At 42.3% G+C, this 19,713-nt stretch overlaps 1 protein-coding gene across 1 annotated transcript in view; it reads right to left on the bottom strand.

Moving 5' to 3' along the window:
- hectd2 (HECT domain containing 2) overlaps window positions 1–17,454 on the bottom strand; it is a gene marked incomplete in the record, with an annotated part of 48,617 nt that extends 31,163 nt beyond the window's left edge. Inside the window, 10 exon segments of the mRNA XM_048233708.1 lie at window positions 281–404; window positions 2,224–2,372; window positions 6,896–7,005; window positions 9,917–9,962; window positions 10,203–10,267; window positions 10,400–10,489; window positions 12,082–12,184; window positions 12,501–12,639; window positions 16,163–16,289; window positions 16,988–17,454. Coding sequence (XP_048089665.1) covers window positions 281–404; window positions 2,224–2,372; window positions 6,896–7,005; window positions 9,917–9,962; window positions 10,203–10,267; window positions 10,400–10,489; window positions 12,082–12,184; window positions 12,501–12,639; window positions 16,163–16,289; window positions 16,988–17,065 — 1,031 coding nt within the window.
- Between the last annotated feature and the right edge of the window lie 2,259 nt (window positions 17,455–19,713).

Raw genomic sequence — 19,713 nt, 5'->3', positions numbered from 1 at the left:
TCATGTGTTCTAAACAGACAAAGCTATCAAATGGAGTAAGGAGGTTTGCCATGTATAGTACTTTATGGAGGGGTGTTAGACAGAGACAGAGAGCTCTGTGCCTTGAGTGATGATTTTGTATAGACATTTTAACCAGTAGAAGCTGTCCATAGAACCTGAGGGCCTGCTTTCATAGGAGTGGTTTAGATAACGGCTAACAGTTAAAATTACCAAAGGGCTCAGACAGCGATAGTTTATGTGTGGGTCATGCATGGTCTGTTGTTGTTGCTGTTGCGGTTACCGGTTGGAGTTGCCGTGGGTCTGCCAGGTGCGATAGTCCTCCATAAAGTCGGTGTGGTCCAGCGTGAGGTTGTAAAAGTCGGTAAAAGGGAGGATGGGGGGAGTGGCGATGCTGTTGGCAGCGTCTAATAACAGGAAGAGAAAGGGGTCAAAGGTCAGTCAGGCAGGAGGATTATATGATGCTTGTTGTGATTTAGATAACATATTTTTCTGAGGTTGTCTCCTTTTTAGATAGTCGTTATTTATAGTTTCCCGCACGATTTAACTAAAAAAGTTAGTTGTTGTTTGGGACGTATTTCTGTGGTGGAATTGAAATATGAACAGATGACAGCATAATGCCTTCAATGTCAGTCTGAAGAAAGAACTGGGATACATTTGTCTCAAATGTCTGGCTAGTCCCTCTCTGGTTTTGAATCGCACTGAAACAGAGAGACTCCTGACGAGCCAAAGGATCTTCATCATTTGATGGATCTTTTGTGCTATAAAGTTTCGTCTCCGTTTAGTCAGATCTGTCACAGACATTAAATATCTCTGCAGAACCAAACCAGACAAAAGGAGACACAGAGGTAGAAGGAAAAACTTCAAGGTAACAGAAGCTTCCGAGAAAAGAGAACTACAGGACTACTGTTCACAGAACTACAGGACTACTGTTCACAGAACTACAGGACTACTGTTGGACTACTTTTTGCACCTTCACTATGACACTCACTCTCTTGAGCACCTCACCATGCACACAGAACTACAGGCTGTCCCGGCGGTCACTGCAAGCGTCTCATACTTGATCACCCTCAAGCACACTGTGGATTTTTTTATTTAATTCATATAGTATATTTAGTATTTAGTTTTGTTATTTTTCTTATCTTCTACTCTCTCTATTGTTCAGTAGAGTTTGGTTATATGTTTATACTTATACTTATATTATATATCTATCGAATCTAACTATGAGCCTACAATGAGTATTTTGGGTGGGTTGCACCAACAAGGATTAAATTAATCTTAGTTTTGGCCTAATCAAGGATCTACATGTAGGTTTAAATTTAATTTGTGATTAAAACCTTGACTGGTGGGTTATACAAATAATGATTAAGTTTCAACCTGGATTATATCAAGGTTTATCCATTATAAACCTAGCCTAAAGATAATCAGGTCACTTCCATGTTTAATTGTGTACATTATCTTAATCAGATTCCTTGTTGAATCGGTACCTCCATCAAAATTCCTCATCATCATAAAACTCCACAGGGTTGAGATTGTCTGGGGCTCGATTTTCTTCAATCCATCTAATATATGCAGCCATTTCAGAAATTTAAACCACCTCAGCAGGTTTAAAATGAATCCCTAACTGAAATTTAAATCTAAGTTTAAAGCAGTTGAGCAACAGGATTAAAATTAATCCAGATTTATTATTACCTAATCCTTGTTGGTGCAACCCACCCAATAACTTGTTCTTTAAAACACCTGCAATTCTACACCAAGAACTTAAAGGAAAGACTCAACAGTACTAAGCATTTCTAAAATGATGGCAACTCATCATTAAATGGCAAAGTACAATGAAGAATAGTTTTTCTGTTCCATAATTTCATAATAAAAATAACAGTGATGAATAGCGATAATAAATGATTCATGAAAAAAACATACAACATACATTCTATAGACCCTTTCAACAATAAAAACAAAAACAATGCTTGAACGTTCTATTTGGGCCCCAATCTACTTCCTCTGCATTAAGATAACATATGGAATGTTAAAACGGAAGTCTTGTGGGGCCAACTATGATGCTGATAATGGAACTCTCTTGAAAGGGTCCATAACATCTATATAACCTAGTCTTCTACAATAATACATAAATATATAAAATAACCACAGGTTTCTAAAAACTGGACTTCTGCTGGCAGAGAGGAAACAGGTCTGTTGCTGAGAGGCAATCCATGAGGGGAGACTCACTGAGCAGGGAGAGGACCTTGGTGGCGGCGGGGATCCACCACGAGCACTTGGTCATGGGCGGCAGCTCCTCGGGCCGGGCGGGGAAGAGCCGCGTGCTGATGAAGAGCTGCAGCCGCTCCACCAGCTGCTTGAAGCGCTTCGGAGAGAGCCTGAGGAAGAGGAGGAGCATGGACAGTCCACTTTACATATTATCTACAGCCCTCTGTCCACTAGTGCTCCGGAGAGAGCCTGAGGAAGGAGGGGGACCAACGACAGTCCACTTTATGTACATGTCTAAAGTGCTTACGGCAAGGATCATTTCTGTGCCTGAAGTTATCAGAAATATTTGAATCTGTTATATAAAATACTATCTTATTTTCAAATATGAATAGTCCCAGCCTATGCTTAAGCTCTGGCACAGTGTCTGAGAACTTATAGCCCTGCATCTAATAGTCCACTATCCACATAACATACATGTATAGCCCACTATACACTACACATCGATAGATAGTTACGCAAGGTTTAGATACAGTAGACACAATGTAGCCCTCTGTGGCTACTGCATGTTAAGTTTAACCCTTAACCCTTAAAGGAGTACCATCACACTGGTGTGTTGAGAAATGAACGTTCTAAAGAATATCTGGGTTCATTGAATTTAAAGGTGCGATTTGTAGGATTGTTACCGAACGTTCTGCAGGCCAATATCAAAACACTGGTGAACGTTCTCAAGACTACCAGACGCCCTCTTCTGGGTTGCCAGATGTAATGAAGACTTAGCTAACGTTAGTTGACCTGCAGCTGCTTTAACGTTTCTCCAACCATGACCCAGCTACACATTACGGAAACAGTGAAAACAAAAAATACCTCTCTAACCAACGTAACATATTTAGCTGAAGTTAGCGATGCAGATGAAGTTTAGCCTAGGCTAGGCCTACCTGTTGTGGAGAAATATGGCCAGCTCCTCCCCATGTCCACACTTGATATTCTTCGTTTGATCTAAGACGCCACCATCTCAGGAAGCTCCTCCCATGTCCACTTAATTTGTTTATTGTTTTAATTTTGGAAATTTGCCTGCCTCTCGTGAGGATGCTCATGACTACAACTGACAGCTGTTGACAGTTGGCCTTTGCTAATTTGGCAACCCAAATAGGAGGACGCTAGCCCATTATTAATACGCTTATTCTAGAATTAATCGCTCAAAACATAAACGAAAATTTAAGACATTCCTACCAGAACTCATTTTTTCCATGGGTTTTACGGGGTTTTACAGGTTAGAGTAATGTTGTCAAATAAGCCATTACTTCAATTCATCGTGTTTCCTTACTCTCTGACAACATATGGTGATCATTTTTGGAATGGTTACAGTTTATTTTCCATTATTTCCTACATACTGGACCTTTAATTAACATAGAATTTTAGAACCTTCAATTGTTGCGGAACTTAGAATGTTCAAAAATCTACACCTTTAAGGGTTAAGCCCAATTCACACCAAAGGTTTGGGACTAGACATGGTGAATGCTTTGCGACGGTTTGCAACGGCGTGCAACATCTAATTCACACCGCTACAACTCCTTTCTGCAACGGTTTTGTCTCGTTGTGAATCTTTGGTGTGAATTGGGCTTTAAAGGCGTGGGTTTTTGAACATTCTAACTTAAGATTCCGTTCCGCAACAAATCAAGGTTCTAAAATTCTATGTTGAATTCAATGAACATATAGTAGCCTAGATATTCTTTGGAACGTTCATTTTCCAACATTCCTGTACACCTTTAAGGGTTGGTACAGGTGCATCGCTGTTCTATGTACGGATATCTGAAAATCTGTAAAGGAAAAAAAACAACAACTCTGGCTTAACCTATGTGACAGCATTGTGCATGTGCAAAGGGAATAATAGTTAGCTTCGGATGCAGGACAAACACACGCATACACACACACACACACACAGCTGCTTTCAATGGTGCTGAGTGCTCCTGTGGGAATGACAGTCTCCCCAGACACACCAGTAAAGACAACACAAACACACACACACACACACACACACACACACACACACCTTATACTCTCTTCTCTCTCTCTCTTTTCTCTCTCACATCTTTTTTCATGCTTTCCATCCAGTTTCCCTCTCTTTCTATCCCTCTCTCTCTCTCCCTCTCACACACAAACACATCAGACATATTTGTCATAGACACAAACACAGAAAGACAGCCACACAAACACAGATAGATAAGGACAAACACTCACACTCCCCCTCCAACCACACACACACACACACACACACACACACACACACACACACACACACACACACACACACACACACACACACAGAGAAACGCCAGCTGGGCCTGCTCTGTCTAGCCCGCCTGACAGCCATCCATTTACAGTGTGGGCTATTCAAGTATTTCTTTGAGTGTGTGTGTGTGTGTGTGTGTGTGTGTGTGTGTGTGTGTGTGTGCATGTGTGTGTCTAAGCTATGTTCTTCACACAGCGAGACAGACATAGCTTTGCACAGATGTAATGGAGATGTTTAAACAATGCGTGTGTAGTGTCGAGATCACGTCATCCTAAGCCTCAGCCCAACCTCATACAAAACACACACACACACACACACACACACACACACACACATACACACACACACACACAACCGCGCCCCACCATCCACCCGTCCCACCCATCCATCCATCTCTGTCCACACAGTCACACTCACACCAATACACATATACACTCTCTCACACACACACACTACACACAAACACTACACACACACACCACATACATACTCACCACATACCACACACACACACACACACACACACACACACACACTCGTTGTTGGTTTGGCTGGAAAGCATGCAGAGGGCGGCTTGTGTCGTGACGGCGACGCCTCCCATGAAACCCTCCACCACGTCCAGGCTCTCTGGGGGACAATCAGGAACGGAGTCATCCGTTCGGGCTTAAGTGTCATCGGGACCGTATGTTTGGGAGGAAGGCGCTCCACTCCCGAGTGGCTGTCCCGGGTTTGAAGTGGGATTAACAGGGCTCCAGACTCTTCCTTTTCCTCTAAGAGTGTGTGTGTGTGTGTGTGTGTGTGTGTGTGTGTGTGTGTGTGTGTGTGTGTGTGCGTGCGGAAATCGACATAGAGCGAGAGAGCACACTGGCCTTTGCTGTGACAACAAGACGATCTCTTGTGTTCCATCATGTCACACGTGCCAAAGGAGACACTCAGAGCCACCATAACGTCACTTTACATCTCCAGACACAACTGGTCCACTTCAACAAACAGAGCCAATGACAGAACCAGAAGGAATCAAAAAAAACCAAGTGAACAGTGACAGGCACAATAAAGAACGAATACAAAAACCAAGTGAACGAATGACAGCGCCAATAAGGAACAAATACAACAACCATTTATAAGTGAACAGGAGTGAGGGAGAGACAATGTTGAGGTTACAGAATAACTTAGAACGTAAATCTGTGAAAAGGATGTACATGTAACAACAAGTGAGACACGGAGGTTAGAGTAGCCCTTATTGTGAGCCCTATTTAAACTGCAAGAGACAAGCAATGAGAGACCATGGAATGTAAATATAATTCAATGATTACACACAAGATGTCACCTGAAAACGCTGAGGCGACAAGTCATGGGCGAATCACCAGCTATGTGTATGTTGCTTTAGAACAGATAATATATGAGTAATATATGAGTGAGCAGGGCATTAGAATGTGAGAATGAGCGAACAAGATAGTGAGTGAGTGAATGGGTAGGTGAATGAATGAATGAATGAATGAATGAATGAATGAATGAATGGACAAACAAGTGGGTGAGTAAATCAGTGAGTGAGTGAGTGAGTGTCTGAGTGAGTCGATAAACTTAATTTTATGGTGACCCTCATGGCTGTAGAGGGTAGGGGATGATACAGTGTTGCACTTTGGAATGCCCGACAGAAAAAAGAACTTAACGTCAGAGTCGTTTTCAAAAATAACAAACAAAATAAATACTTAAAACAAATAGAGAATGTTGTCCCCCTTTCCTCCTTTCATTATTAGGTGTGTGGAGCTGCATGTCATGTTTTTATATATGGTAGGTTTTAAATACGCTATAATATGTCGACCAACCCATGTTTACATTACAAAGGTCTACTTCTTTCCAATCTTCCATGTTCTGTTTCAGTCTTCATGTCTTTGAGGTATGATGTTTTAATTACATCATAAGCTGAAGAGGGTAGGGAGAGGGAGCAGGTAGTTTCAAAAAGACCCTGTGAGTTAGTGCCTGCATGAATGAGTGAGAGTGAGTAAGTGGGTGAGTGAGTGAATGAGTGAGTGAGTGAATGAGTGATTGGATAAGTGGGTGAGTGAGTGAGTGAGTGAGTGAGTGAGTGATTGAGTGAGGAGGAGTGAGGAGCGAGTGAGTGAGCGAGTGAGCGAATGAGTGAGTGAGTGAGTGATTGTTGGGAGTGAGTGAGCGATGAGGTAAGTGAGTGAGTGAGTGGAGTGGAGTGAGTGAGTGAGTGAATGAGCAAGTGAAGCGAGCGTGGAGTGAGTGAGGAGTGAGCAAGGAGGAGTGGGAGTGATTGAGTGAGTGAGTGAGTGAGTGGGTGAGTGGAGGTTTCAAAATGAGAGGAGAGTCACATTTAACACAGAGGAGGAGAGGGAATAAGGGAGGCAGGGAGGAGCGTAGCCCTGCCAGACTTACTTCTTAAACCAGTGCAGAAGGAAATGGTGGTCGGCTTCTGCAAGGCTGCTGATCTTTCTCAGTAAGTGTGCGAAGATGACGTACGTAGCTGTGCTGGTGTACTGTGGGTTCTGTGGAAAAAGAACCGACCGAGAGAGAGACAGACTTGTGTCATTAAACACAACTGGCCAAAACAAATGTAAGAAAAAAAAGATGAAAGCAATCATTATTCTGTTGTGCCTCAGTAAGTGTGCAGCGTTAACAAGTTTGATGTGGCTGTCTGGATATCCTGTGGGTTCTGCCACAAAAATCAGAAGCCAGGTCATCTTTACATGCGCTACGGGACAGATGAAATAGAGTTTCTGTGATTGCCTTTGATCTGCTTTAAAAATAATGTGTGGCACTGCCATAATGATATAGTATATCGTGCTCTAACAAAGACAGAAGTAAAATTGTATTTATATATATATATACCACAGCACCATACCATATCATATACCATTAAGAGAGAAAAAGTAGGTTGAAATGAGGAAATAATATTAGCCTACTTCTAGGGCTTTTCTGCCCTGCCTGTCTAAGTGTGTGAGTGTGCAGAGATGACATGTATGGCTGTGCTGGTACTGAGACACAGGCCATTACAAACACATCACTGAGACGAGGGAAGAAAAACAGACGAGGAGAGGAAAAGAGAGAAAAAGAGGGAGAGGGGGGGAGGAGAGAGAGGGATGAGAGTGAGAGGAAAAGGGAAGGATTGAGAGGGAGCAAGAGAGAGAGAGAGAGAAAGAGAGGGATTGAGAGGAGCAAGAGAGAGAGAGCGAGAAAGAGAGGGATTGAGAGAGAGGGAAAAGGAAATATAATGTTTGGTCAGGAGAGCGAGAGCACACGACGTCTGACTTCTAATAAAGGCTGGCATCACCACGGAAACCAGCGTTACCACTCCAGCATGACCTCATCCATTCCCGCTGCTGCCTTGTGTGTATCTGTGTGTAGCTGTGTTTTAGTGAGTGTGTGTGTGTGTTTTAGTGAGTGTGTGTGTGTGTGTGTTTTAGTGAGTGTGTATGTGTATGTGTATGTGTGTCTATGTCTGTGTATACGTGTGTGCATGTGTGTGTGTGTGTGTGTGTGTGTGTGTATGCGTAGACACGCTAGTGCAGTGGCGCAGGTTTGTGTGTGTGTGTGTGTGTGTGTATGTGTATGTGTCAGTGTTTGTCCTGCGAGTGTGTACGTCTGTGAATGTGTGTGTGTTTTAAAAGGCAAACAACCCAAGGCTCTAGGGCTGACTGACACTGTCGGGGCAGCAGATAATTGCCCCTGGACTCTCTCATCGGCTGCGTCTGTCTGTCGCTCCAGAAAAATGTAGGTCACAAAACCCACCAGCAGGAGCCTGGGGATGGAGGCGGTCTGAACGTGAACCCCAACAGTGAAAACACACAGGCCAAAACCACAGCGCTTGGAGTGTCTAAGCCACTTAAGCACCTTAAGCCTCCTTCACAGACAGACAAGAGGAGCACCAATATGACTGGGGAGGAGAGAGAGGGGGATAGAGAGGGAGAGAAGGAGGACAGAGAGAGAGGGGGAAGAGAGGGAGAGAAGGAGGGATGAATCTGGTGCTGGCCATGATCTGAGAGTGAGATAAGAGAGAGAGAGAATATTCAGAAATTCACAACCAATAGAAGAAAGTCACATGCAAGAGAAGACAGACAGACATGGTGAGGGTAGATGAAAAAGTAAAAGAAAGAGAAAAAGAAAGCTCTCTTTCACCCTCCATCTCTCCTTCCCTCTCTCTCCTTCTCCACATCTCTCCCTCTCTCTCCTCCTCCTCCAACTCTCTCTCCCTCTCTCATTCTCCACATCTCTCTCTCCTCCCCTCCTCCAACTCTCTCTCCACCTCTCCTTCTCCAACTCTCTCTCTCTCTCTTTTCTCTCTCTCTCTCTCTCTCTCTCTCTCTCTCTCTCTCTCTCTCTCTCTCTTTTCAGGCCCTCCCAGACTCCAGCATGGTGGCCCGTCCATATTTGGCCGGCGGTGTTGCCAGGTCTTTGGTTGGTCATGTATGAAGTAAACAGAGGGGTGGTGTTACATCGGCCTCAACGACAGAGCGCTGCCGCCGGCAACCACCCAGACGGGAGTCAATGGGCCATGTGTGAATAAGGGGAGGGTGTGTGTGTGTGTGTTGGGGGGGGATTTGGGGGTAAAAAAATCTTCTACTCATTTGGATTGGATTACTTCTACTTTTTCAGTCTCAAATTTAAAGTTGCTTCATTAGCATGACTGTATGAGAACAGAGTTGCCAAAGTCTCTCTCTCTTAGTCCCTCTCTCTCTCTCTCTCTCTCTCTCTGTCTCTCTCTCATATTTCTCTTTCACACACTGAGCACACATCTGCCTTTCTACATTCACTCCCAACTCCCACAAACATAACAGGAACATCTTCTTCTTATTCTCTTCTCCCTCTCTCTCTCTCTCTCTCTCTCTCTCTCTCTCTCTCTATCTCTCTGTATTTCACTGCCTGTCCACTTCCCTCCTCTTCACCTCTACTCCAACCCCCCACCCCCATCTTCGTCCACAAAGGGGACCTTTCTGGGGCAGATTAGTAAGACTGTTTCACATGTACTGCTGTTTACTCCACGGCACCACCCCTGAGCCCTTGCATAATGATAAGCAACCCCACCTCCACCACCTCTATTCTGACCTCTCCTCTCCTCTCCTCCCTTCCCCTTCTTCTCCTCTCCTCCCCTTCTCCTCTCCTCCCCTTCTCTTCTCACAGAGGAAATTGCCGCCTATTACTGAAACGTTCCATATGTTGGCATGGTTACGCAACAGGGTTATTTGGAGCATTAAGGTGGCTATCTGGTGAAGTCAGGAGACTACTATACTTCTCAGGGGAAAGAGAAAAAGCAGGGGGGGGGGGGGGGGTTGTTAAGGAGGTTGCTTGTAGGAGTAATCACTGGGGTAAATAATGAAAGGGTAAACAAACAAACAAGACATTACGTGTCCTGAACACAAAGGTGGGCTTTGTATAAATGAATGAGATGCAGCTGCTTACCTGAATAAGTACAAAATAGGCCCGCAGGTCGTCTTTTGTCCGCGGCCTGGTGAGACAACAGTCAAACTTATGCAACTTTCACAAACAAAGAAACAACATTCAAGAAAAAATCCTACACAGTGGTGTTCCCTATATGCACAATGCCAGGGCCTGAAAGAGAGAGAGAGAGAGAGACCATTCTGGGCACTAATTGGTGTTCTCTTCCATTTTTGTTTAAACCAAGACAACACATTGATGAGGATCAAAACACGGACACGTGTCTCCAAAGTCAAAAAGAGTCACTCACCCTTTCCATTCCTTCAATAAGCTATTAATGATGCCTTTTAATACGGCCTTCTGCGTTTCTGGAGGCTGTAAAATAAAATAAAAAACAGAAACAACTTTATCGGGAAGTTGTGGCAATTACTGGCACTATAAAAGAAAACAAGTCGACTTGGAGCCATGAAATATGTCCGCGTGAGAGAAATTGCTTTGGGAACGTACTGTATGGAGTATGGCGTCGTAAACAGCGTTGACAAATTTGGTGTTAATTCCTGAGTCTTCGGTTGTGTTAAATGGAGCGTTCGCCTCTTTCTGAAAAACAGGAAAGAGAGAGAGAGAGAGAGAGAGAGAGAGAGAGTTTATGAGAGAAAGTGGGAGAAAGAGTGAATAAGAGAAAGTGGGAGAGAGAGAGAGAGAGAGAGAGAGAAAAGGGAGCATGTGTTTCAACCTTCTTTTTTACTGACAAGACTGTATAATGAGTCCAATTCATAACAATTCCCTATTGTGCTTCCTAGTATATGCTGGGCCACCAAAGAAACCACTGCAGGCGCTAGAGAGAGAGAGAGAGAAAGAAAGAGAGAGAGAAAGAGAGAGAGAGAGAGAGAGAGAGAGAGGGAGAGAGAGATGATTGAAACAGATGAGACGGATATTGGCCAAACGCTCAGCCAATCATCATTGCCTGGTAGAAAAGAAGCCATATTAATATCTGGACCAGGTAGCGGCAGCAGAGGCTCCAGTTTCTTTATTGTGCAATGGCAAAAACAGCCTTTGAAAATGACTCATTCCCCCCCCCCAAGCCCTTCTAAGCCCTTACACAGCAGTGACTGTGTGAGGTGAGTAAGTAACTTCTCTGAATGTCAAGTCAGAGAAAAGTGTTCATTACTTCACTGAAATGACACTCGCTACGATGTATGTGCAATGTGCTCTCTGTCTACTCCAGCTACAGCTAAGGAGGGGGGGTGGAAGGAGTGAGGAGGGGAGGGGAGAGTGGGAAAGAAAAATCAACCAACCAGACCCCGAAAGGTCTGCTGCCCCTGTGTCTTCTGAATAGCACCTTCTATAGGGCATGGTCGGGCACAGGTGCTCTTATTTGCAGCATACTGAAAGAGGCCATTCATTCATTTGGGAACTTGCAAGTGCCCGTCGGTTTCCCCCTCTCTCCAGCTCCACAAACCATGGCTCTCTTTTCTTTTCTTTTTGTATTTTTTTCCCTCAGGTATAAAAAGGTAAACACACGAACACAGCAGCCCAAGTCCACTGCTTCTGAATGACCATTGTTGTGACTTCTGTGTGTGTGTGTGTGTGTGTGTGTGTGTGTGTGTGTGTGTGTGTGTGTGTGAACATACTATGTGTGTCTCTCTATACTATATTTTCTGTGTGTGTGATCATAAATCATAGTTATTGGCATTTTTTAAAAATATACTTTTTGCCTTTTATTATACTGTATAGTGAAGAGGCTGACAGGAAGCGAGTGGGAGAGAGAGATGGGGTGGGTTGATGACCCGTGAGGAAATGACCCATGGTTGGACTCGAACCTGGATACAACATACAGAGACACACACACACACACACACACACACACACACACACATACTGAATGTTCATTCATACACACACACACACACACACACACACACACATACTGAATGTTCGTTCATACATTACACACACACACACACACACACACACACACACACACACACACACACACACACACACACACACACACACTGAATGTTCATACATTACACAGACATACACACACACACACACACACACACACACACACACACACACACACACACACACACACACACACACACACACACACACACTTGGTGCTGGTGTTGGCTCTGCCCTATCAGGTGAATCTGCAGAATGGAAACACAGATGTGATGCCAAACCTTAAAGGCTGCGTTGAGTTCCAAAAAGGAGTCGAACGTGGTCAAGTAAAAATCATGGATGTGCCTCCAGTCACCTGAGAGGGTGGCCTTCTCTATGTCTTCCCTGCAACGACAGCAGAAAAAGGACATGAGCATCGCTGAGTCTTCAGGGACTCTTAATGTGACAAAGAGTGTCACCGAACACACTGAAAAGTAAATGAATCAATTAAAAAAGAAATCCGATATGGGTGCAATATCAATTTCAACACAATCCTACTCTTACAGAAAGGCAGAAACAAAACATTTGTGAAGTTTAAGTTCAAAACTTCTACACTTCTACACGTAGAAATGTTGACCATGAAGCAGGCTACACATGACATGAACAGTATATCTACAGGCTGCTCAATAGCAACAACAGATCATCGATGGTCATCACTCACTGAAAGTCTTTGGTAGTTTTGGTGCGCAGGGGGATGATGGGGTCGCAGGCGAAGCGGGCTTTAACTTCAGGGGGCAGAATGTCCAGGGAGATGCGGTGCTTCTGTTTGACGCCCGTACAGATCGGAGGGAGTTCTCTCACTGTCCCCCCGTAACAAGACAAAAAACACACACACACACACACACACACACACACACACACAAACACACACACACAAACAGAAAATGTGTCAATATATTACAGCGCTGGGCAATCAGTGGCCATATCAATATCTATGGTGAGTCATCATATATGGTGAGTCAGCAGACACCTTTGGCCAAAGTGACTCACATATGCGCTTTAATAAGCACGTGTGCTCCGGTGGGAACTGAACCCATGACGTTGGTGTAGAGCAAGGATAGTAAAACAACAATGGAAAGCCTGGGCCCATGCACTTACGTCCTGCAGAAACGAAGCCAAAATAGGTCTGCTCTACTGGCAAGGTTGCAGCCAGAGTCTGCCCAGTGAGGTTTTTTGTGGTATGTGTGGTAAACAGAAAGTCAGACCAGCCATAATTGACCAAAATTGGTTAAATCTTGGTGAAATTGGTTTAAAATTGGCCCCACTTTTGACTGAGTGTACACCATCCATCATCTATTCCAGGCACCGGTGTTAGCACCTTGCTCTGTCAGGTGAGCTACAGGAACATATGGAGATGTACAGTAGATGCTGTTGTACACATTGAAAATGCATTCAGAACTTTCCTTTAATTTCACAGAACGCCAGTTCCAACATCACCAATTCCAACATCATTTACCACTGTTATGCAAACCCACTGTGGCAGCCGTGGCCTACTGGTTAGCGCTTCGGACTTGTAACCGGAGGGTTGCCGGTTCGAACCCCGACCAGTAGGCACGGCTGAAGTGCCCTTGAGCAAGGCACCTAACCCCTCCCCGAGCGCCGCTGTTGTTGCAGGCAGCTCACTGCGCCGGGTTTAGTGTGTTCTTCACCTCACTGTGTGCTGAGTGTGTTTCACTAATTCATGGATTGGGATAAATGCAGAGACCAAATTTCCCTCACGGGATCAAAAGAGTATATACACTTGGGCCTCCTTTTAAACAGGCATAATGAAAGTTTCACTAGAAATTAACTATGACCGGCATGATGTCATATGGCCCATGACAACAAAAGAGAACAACTTCAAAGCAACATCAAAAGCTTTTTAGAGGTCAATCTGAAAACTTGTGTTTACATGGCGTAATCCAAGGGGAAGGGGGCGTATTTAGGTAAGCCCAGACGAAACCGTACATTAACTACACATAATTGGGAGGAAAATCTTTCAAGTGACCTTGTGTCTGGGCACAATTGGGGACAATTATCATCATCCCAATAACAACTTTGCTTCTTTAAAAAAAAGAAAAAATGTCACGAGGCCCACCAATGATTCTTGTAATCTGCGAACAACTGCTAGTACCCAGTAATCACCAGTAACTGCCAATCAGGCTGACTGTGTGTGGGGGCAGAGTTCAGGGAGAGAACAATATTCATCACTGCTAGGCAAGTTAAGAAACCACTTTTTTAGCTTGCAACTTCATCAACTGAGAATTATTGTAACAAGGTCCACTTGTACATTTGAGAAAAACGTGGTTGAAAATTACGAATCAAATAACTATAACAAATATAATATTATTTTTGCACCAAATCATATTAAATTATATTATTTGATGCAGTAATTCACGTTGACGTTGAGCTGCGCCAAGGGTTATAAAACAGTTCTGGGTCTTCTCTGGTGCGGCAGTCAACAAAAACAGTCCAGTGGAGCAAGAATAACCAGTCCCGCATGCAGGAGAAAACAACAAAACAGAATTCAAGCCATTTGCGTATTAATTGGATTCACCTGTAAAATCTGCACATGAAGGGTGACCCAGTGTGCTTTACAAGTTGCACTAAGGAAAGTCAAACGTGGACTGAAATGACAATCAACACAACCAGAAGTGTGGAATTTAAGAAACCTAAACCATAAAATAAATAGACCACACAACAAACCATTTAAGAACATTTCTGATTGACTACTGGTTGGATACAATGAAAGCAGCTGGATGTCCTTGGACAAGGTGGTGATCTGGTGGTTCTATTGTTGTTCCTCAGATTTGGCCCAGATCTGGCATCACACCAGGACCACATCCGTTCCAGTCAGCTGTCATAATAGCATGCATGACTTCGAGCTCTGTTGTTCGGTTACTGCTTAATTTCTAATGTATTTATTGATCCAAGTTGTATCTGTTTGTATTTATTGATCCAAGGCACTGAAGTTCTGCAGCAGCATAATCTTTGAGATTAGAGGCAAGCTGATTTTTGAAAGTAATTAAAAATAATTTGTTTCGCTTATGAGGCATTGATATTTTAGCCATGAGGCAATGGAAACCACACTAGTTAGGATGTGTTTGAATCCCAGCTGGATCGCACACAACCTATTCAGCTTCTAATCCTTTCAGTGACATCGTGACAGCAGGAACAATGTCCTTTGCTTGAGGAGAGGCTGGTACTGATCAGCACTCTGTTCTACAACACATCTGTAGAAGCCATTGCTGCTTAAGTGTCTGACTACATCTTTTGATGTCGACGCACCCGAAAAGGCAGAGCACATCTTGAAGTGTTCATTAATTCAAAGCAGAGTGTAAGGCCTTCCTTTGAAATTCAATGACATTCAGCAATACATAATTTCTAGAGGAAAAGGTCGGTGCCTACGTCTATTTTGTATTTAAGGATTATACAAGCATGACTGATTTTTTTTCACTAATTTCCAAACATTGATAGAGATTATACGCTGTCCTAGAAATGTATACTCTTCTAGCCTATCAAGATATCAGCATCACTGAGCATTTATTCATCAAAGCAAACTGAGTTCAACATCCCAATCTCCATCTAATTGACTTTTCTTAAAAAGTCTTCCAGGGTTTGAATTGAGGATTCCACAAAGCACACTAAACGGAGCGATGAATTTGCGTTCTGAATGCATTTCCCCCCAAAGAGAAATATTTAACAGTGAAAATAAGAAAACAAATCAATAGGTTACATATTGATTGTGCTTAATATAAGTGTCACTAATTCAAAGAGGCACCTTAGCAAACGTGCATATTCGAAGGTTAAACGAAAACTCTGACATCATTATTCTAATGTATTTTTTATTGTTGTTGCTGGTCTGTCATTATGTTATAGCAGAGTTATGAACATTGACAGTTTAATTTCATGATTACAACTTGAAGCTGAAATGTGGACTGACCAGGCCATACAACCCCAAAGAATGTAGTTTAGTCTAAAAATACCAACCTGAGTCATCAGTATGATCTCATTTCAGAATGTGTCATTTTATATAAATCACTAGGTCTGGATGCAATAATGAACCCGTTAATTTGTCTGCTCTCTCTCTTTCTCTCTCTCCCTCTCTCTCTCTCTCTGTTTGTGTGTGTGTGTGGGGGGGATAATATGGTGGTCTGTGTGTTTGCTCAAATGTGATTTTGTCATTACAGCTAATAACACAGAGGCTACAACACCCAAACCCCTTTTGAGAACAGTTTGAGAACTCAGTCCAGGCCGACTCTTCCAACAACATCAGAGCAATATCAGTGTATGCCCAGACTACCTTCCAAAGAGTGGACTGAAGATCTTTGCACTGGAGCTTACCGTGTCTAATGGCAGGTAGGATGATCGGCAGAGACAGCCCGTGGCCGGCTGCTTCTCTCCTTTGACTCACGGAGGAGAAGAAGTTTCCATAAGAGGCACACGGCTGCTTGGATCCACGCTCCAAACCCTGTCATTGAAAACACAAATCACTACGATGGCAAGCCATAAGGATTTTCCACTTGGCTAGTTTCTCTCTTCTGCTATCAGTTTGCGCGATTCTGTGATGTTCTGAGGAGTTGCCTTAAGGTTGCAGGTAATAGGCTACAACACTCAGAGAACTGCTAAACCTCAAGCCAAGATTAACCACATCAGTAAGATGCAACTGACCAAAGAGACTGCATCAATGAGGATGCTCTGTCAACCCACTGGAAGTCATCTTCACATAATAGGCAACAGCTTTGGTAAAGCAAACTAATGAACGACACTGCTTGGCTTCAATACTGGCAGTGCAGTGCTACATGTCAACCTGTTTATGTTCCATTTCCATTTATTTTTGTAATCCTTTATTACCGTTACTAAAACTTTAAGTTTTTGTACTAAGTTAACAATAAATAAATTAAAATGTTAATGCATATAAAATTAAAAAAGAAAATTTGGTGACCCTAACCATTATGTTCAAATAGCCTAGCCTATATGATTATTTTTTAAACTTATGGAAATTACATGGAAATTAAGTAAGGTTTGACAGATGAAAAAAAAAATACTTTGATGTTTTGTTATACAGGGACAATATAATGAAGTAATAAAAACAACGTGTTGTCCATCTTTATGTACTGCGATTACGCACTGCATAAAACAAATAAGGCCTTCTATTTTTGTACTTACATGATTAAAAATAGGCGGAAGCCTGTCTCGTTCCCTGTCGTCCACTGGGGAGTTGTTCTCACTCATGTTTAGATGCATTTCGTCCTTTCAAATGTCTTATTCCGAAAGCAGTCACTTGGCATTTTCTTTCCTAAAAAGTATACGAGTACGCGTTACAGAGAACGAAATAGTCTCACTTCACTTGAACTTCACCAAGGCACTGCTTGGGTGATGCATAACGGTCCAAGAAACGCAAATTCAGAACGATGTGTTCTTTATAGAAGCTTAAGCAGGTGAGTCAAAGTAGCCCTTCTTGAAAGTTAATATGGATGCTGTGTGCTCAAAGGAGAAATCCGTCGTCGTTCAACAAGAAGGAAAAACGTTCGTGTAGTCTACGCGATGCTGCGTTACAATAGTTACTTGTCCGCTAATGTTCTATAGAAAAAAGTGCTCTGGCGTTCGTATGTGCAGGCCAGCTGCATGCTGGCGCCATGTTGTTTGATGAGGTTTGTAGTTACGGACTTGGATACGGAGACTTCGACTACGTAAGAGAGGGGTTGGTGCTCGCCTTCTCTGCGCTGAGTCAGATTTATAGTATCTTTCCTGGAATTCAACCTATCCCCAGCAAAAAAAAAGACCTGGCTACTTCACGCTTTATCCCAAGATGAATGTGAAATGTATTTAGTAGAAAGAAAATGTACACAAAGTGGGTTTTGAACTATAGGATCGATTACAATAAGATTTAATATTTGAGTGAGTCTGAGCCCGTAATTCAAAGTTAATCAAAGGCTGTCAAAAAGCCTACTGGAAAATCTACAATGAGTTCACTGGTGCATCCAACCCCCACATTATGTAACTGTCTTCTCTTCTGTTCTGTATGTTCATGATATTCCAAGAAAAGAAGTCACCCCTGGCGGGGTCAGGTCATCTAATGAACCATAAAATGTAAGGCCAGACCAGTCTTCTTTTCTTCACTGTGTTTACAATTGATGTTGGTGAGAGTGAACTGCTCTCTCTCTCTCTCCCACTCACTCACTCAGTTACTCACTCTCTCTCTCACACACATACACACACACACACATGTAAATCATACATTTGCAAACATCACTAGACAGTATAAATGTAGGCTTTAACTACATAACAAATATGTCATCCTTACATAACAAAAAATAACAACAACAAGATTTGCACATAATAAACAGGGAAATACAGATAGAGTCCAGAAATAATATTTGTTTAGCATTCAAAAAACAGAAATACCCAGTTTTTTTGAGACTTACAAAAAGGCATTATCATCAGAAGTGCCTTTTTACAGTAAAGCAAGGACATTATATCCCCACCTAATTCCCTAACATAAATAAATGTCTCTTCTGTTGCATAACCCCTGTTGCATGAGCCAACTTTAAAACTGATTTGAAAAGTCTATGTGTGAAGAATATTCTGAGGTTAGCTATTATTTAGTAAAAAGGGATTGTCATAGTTCATGGTCCATTTGACGCTATGAGATTATTATACTGTGGATTGGCAAACTGCAAAAACAATATTATATTTATTAGGGCTGTCAATCGATTAAAAAAATTAATCGAATTAATTACATACTCTGTGATTAATTAATCTAAATTAATCACATATATAATTTTTGCTGTGAAAGTATTTTAAATATTTAAATTTAAATGAATCATTGAATAATCAGCATTAGTGACATTAAAGTTCAAAAACTCTTTTAATATTACTTTCACGGTTCATATAATGGCCATAATATGCTGAGGAAATCAATTCAAAAGTGCTTCCGGAAGAAGCTTTTTTTTCACATGTAAGGCATTTCAGGCCACAGATATAACCTAAGGGACACAATGAAACTAAATTAACACTCCCCTCAATGTCAACACTATTTCTTTGCATTGATGTGGAACTTTAGAGTTGACAAACTCCAGTGATATGCTAATTCCTTGTTGCAGACATTGCAGAGGACTTTATTTTAATCAACATTTTATTTTTATCAACACCATCAGGCCGTTTTTTAAAAGTAAATGTTCCAATCAATGATCTAGGCAGCACATTTTCTTCTCTCTCCTTCATTTAACAGTCTAATGGTTACTGACTAGAACAGCTCGAGGTCAAAGATCATACGGAATCGATTAATCTGCACTATTTTTTTTAATCAGTTATTTTTTCTCAAATTAATTAATCGAAATTAATCAGTTATTTTGACAGCCCTAATATTTATGAACTTAAACATCTTGGAGTTGAAACCTTTTGTTAGTGTAGGCCTACATTCTTCCAGAAGAGGGCGTAAGAGACCTGTTATAGTAAAGTGAGCAATGAACAGATAATAGATGGAATTCTCTCACATCAAACGTTTGGGGATCTTAACACATTTGATTCCTGCCATTACAAGGGGAGTTTCAGTGATATGTTCTTTAAGGTGATCACAGTCAACAGTAACTGGGTATCTCTGCGGAGTCATTCACTAACATATATCAATTGTGCTGCAGGATCCTCCTGCAATGGTAATCTTCTCAAAATTTCCTGAAAAAAACCCTGCATTGAGTAGGCTGTCCCTATTGAGAGTGAAGAGAGAGAGAGAGAGAGAGAGAGAGAGGGAGAAAAATAGGGCTGTGGTAGACAGTGTGGCAGACAGTGTTATATGACCAAAATCTCATGCCATGATATTGGTAATCTCATATTGTGATAGCGATACATATCACAATGCAGGATATTTTCTGCAAACGCAGTGAAAAAAAAGT

The sequence above is a fragment of the Alosa alosa genome, chromosome 22, assembly GCF_017589495.1.
Source record: "Alosa alosa isolate M-15738 ecotype Scorff River chromosome 22, AALO_Geno_1.1, whole genome shotgun sequence".
In the NCBI taxonomy this organism is placed as follows: Eukaryota; Metazoa; Chordata; class Actinopteri; order Clupeiformes; family Clupeidae; genus Alosa; species Alosa alosa.
This window is presented reverse-complemented; position numbering and strand designations above follow the sequence as displayed.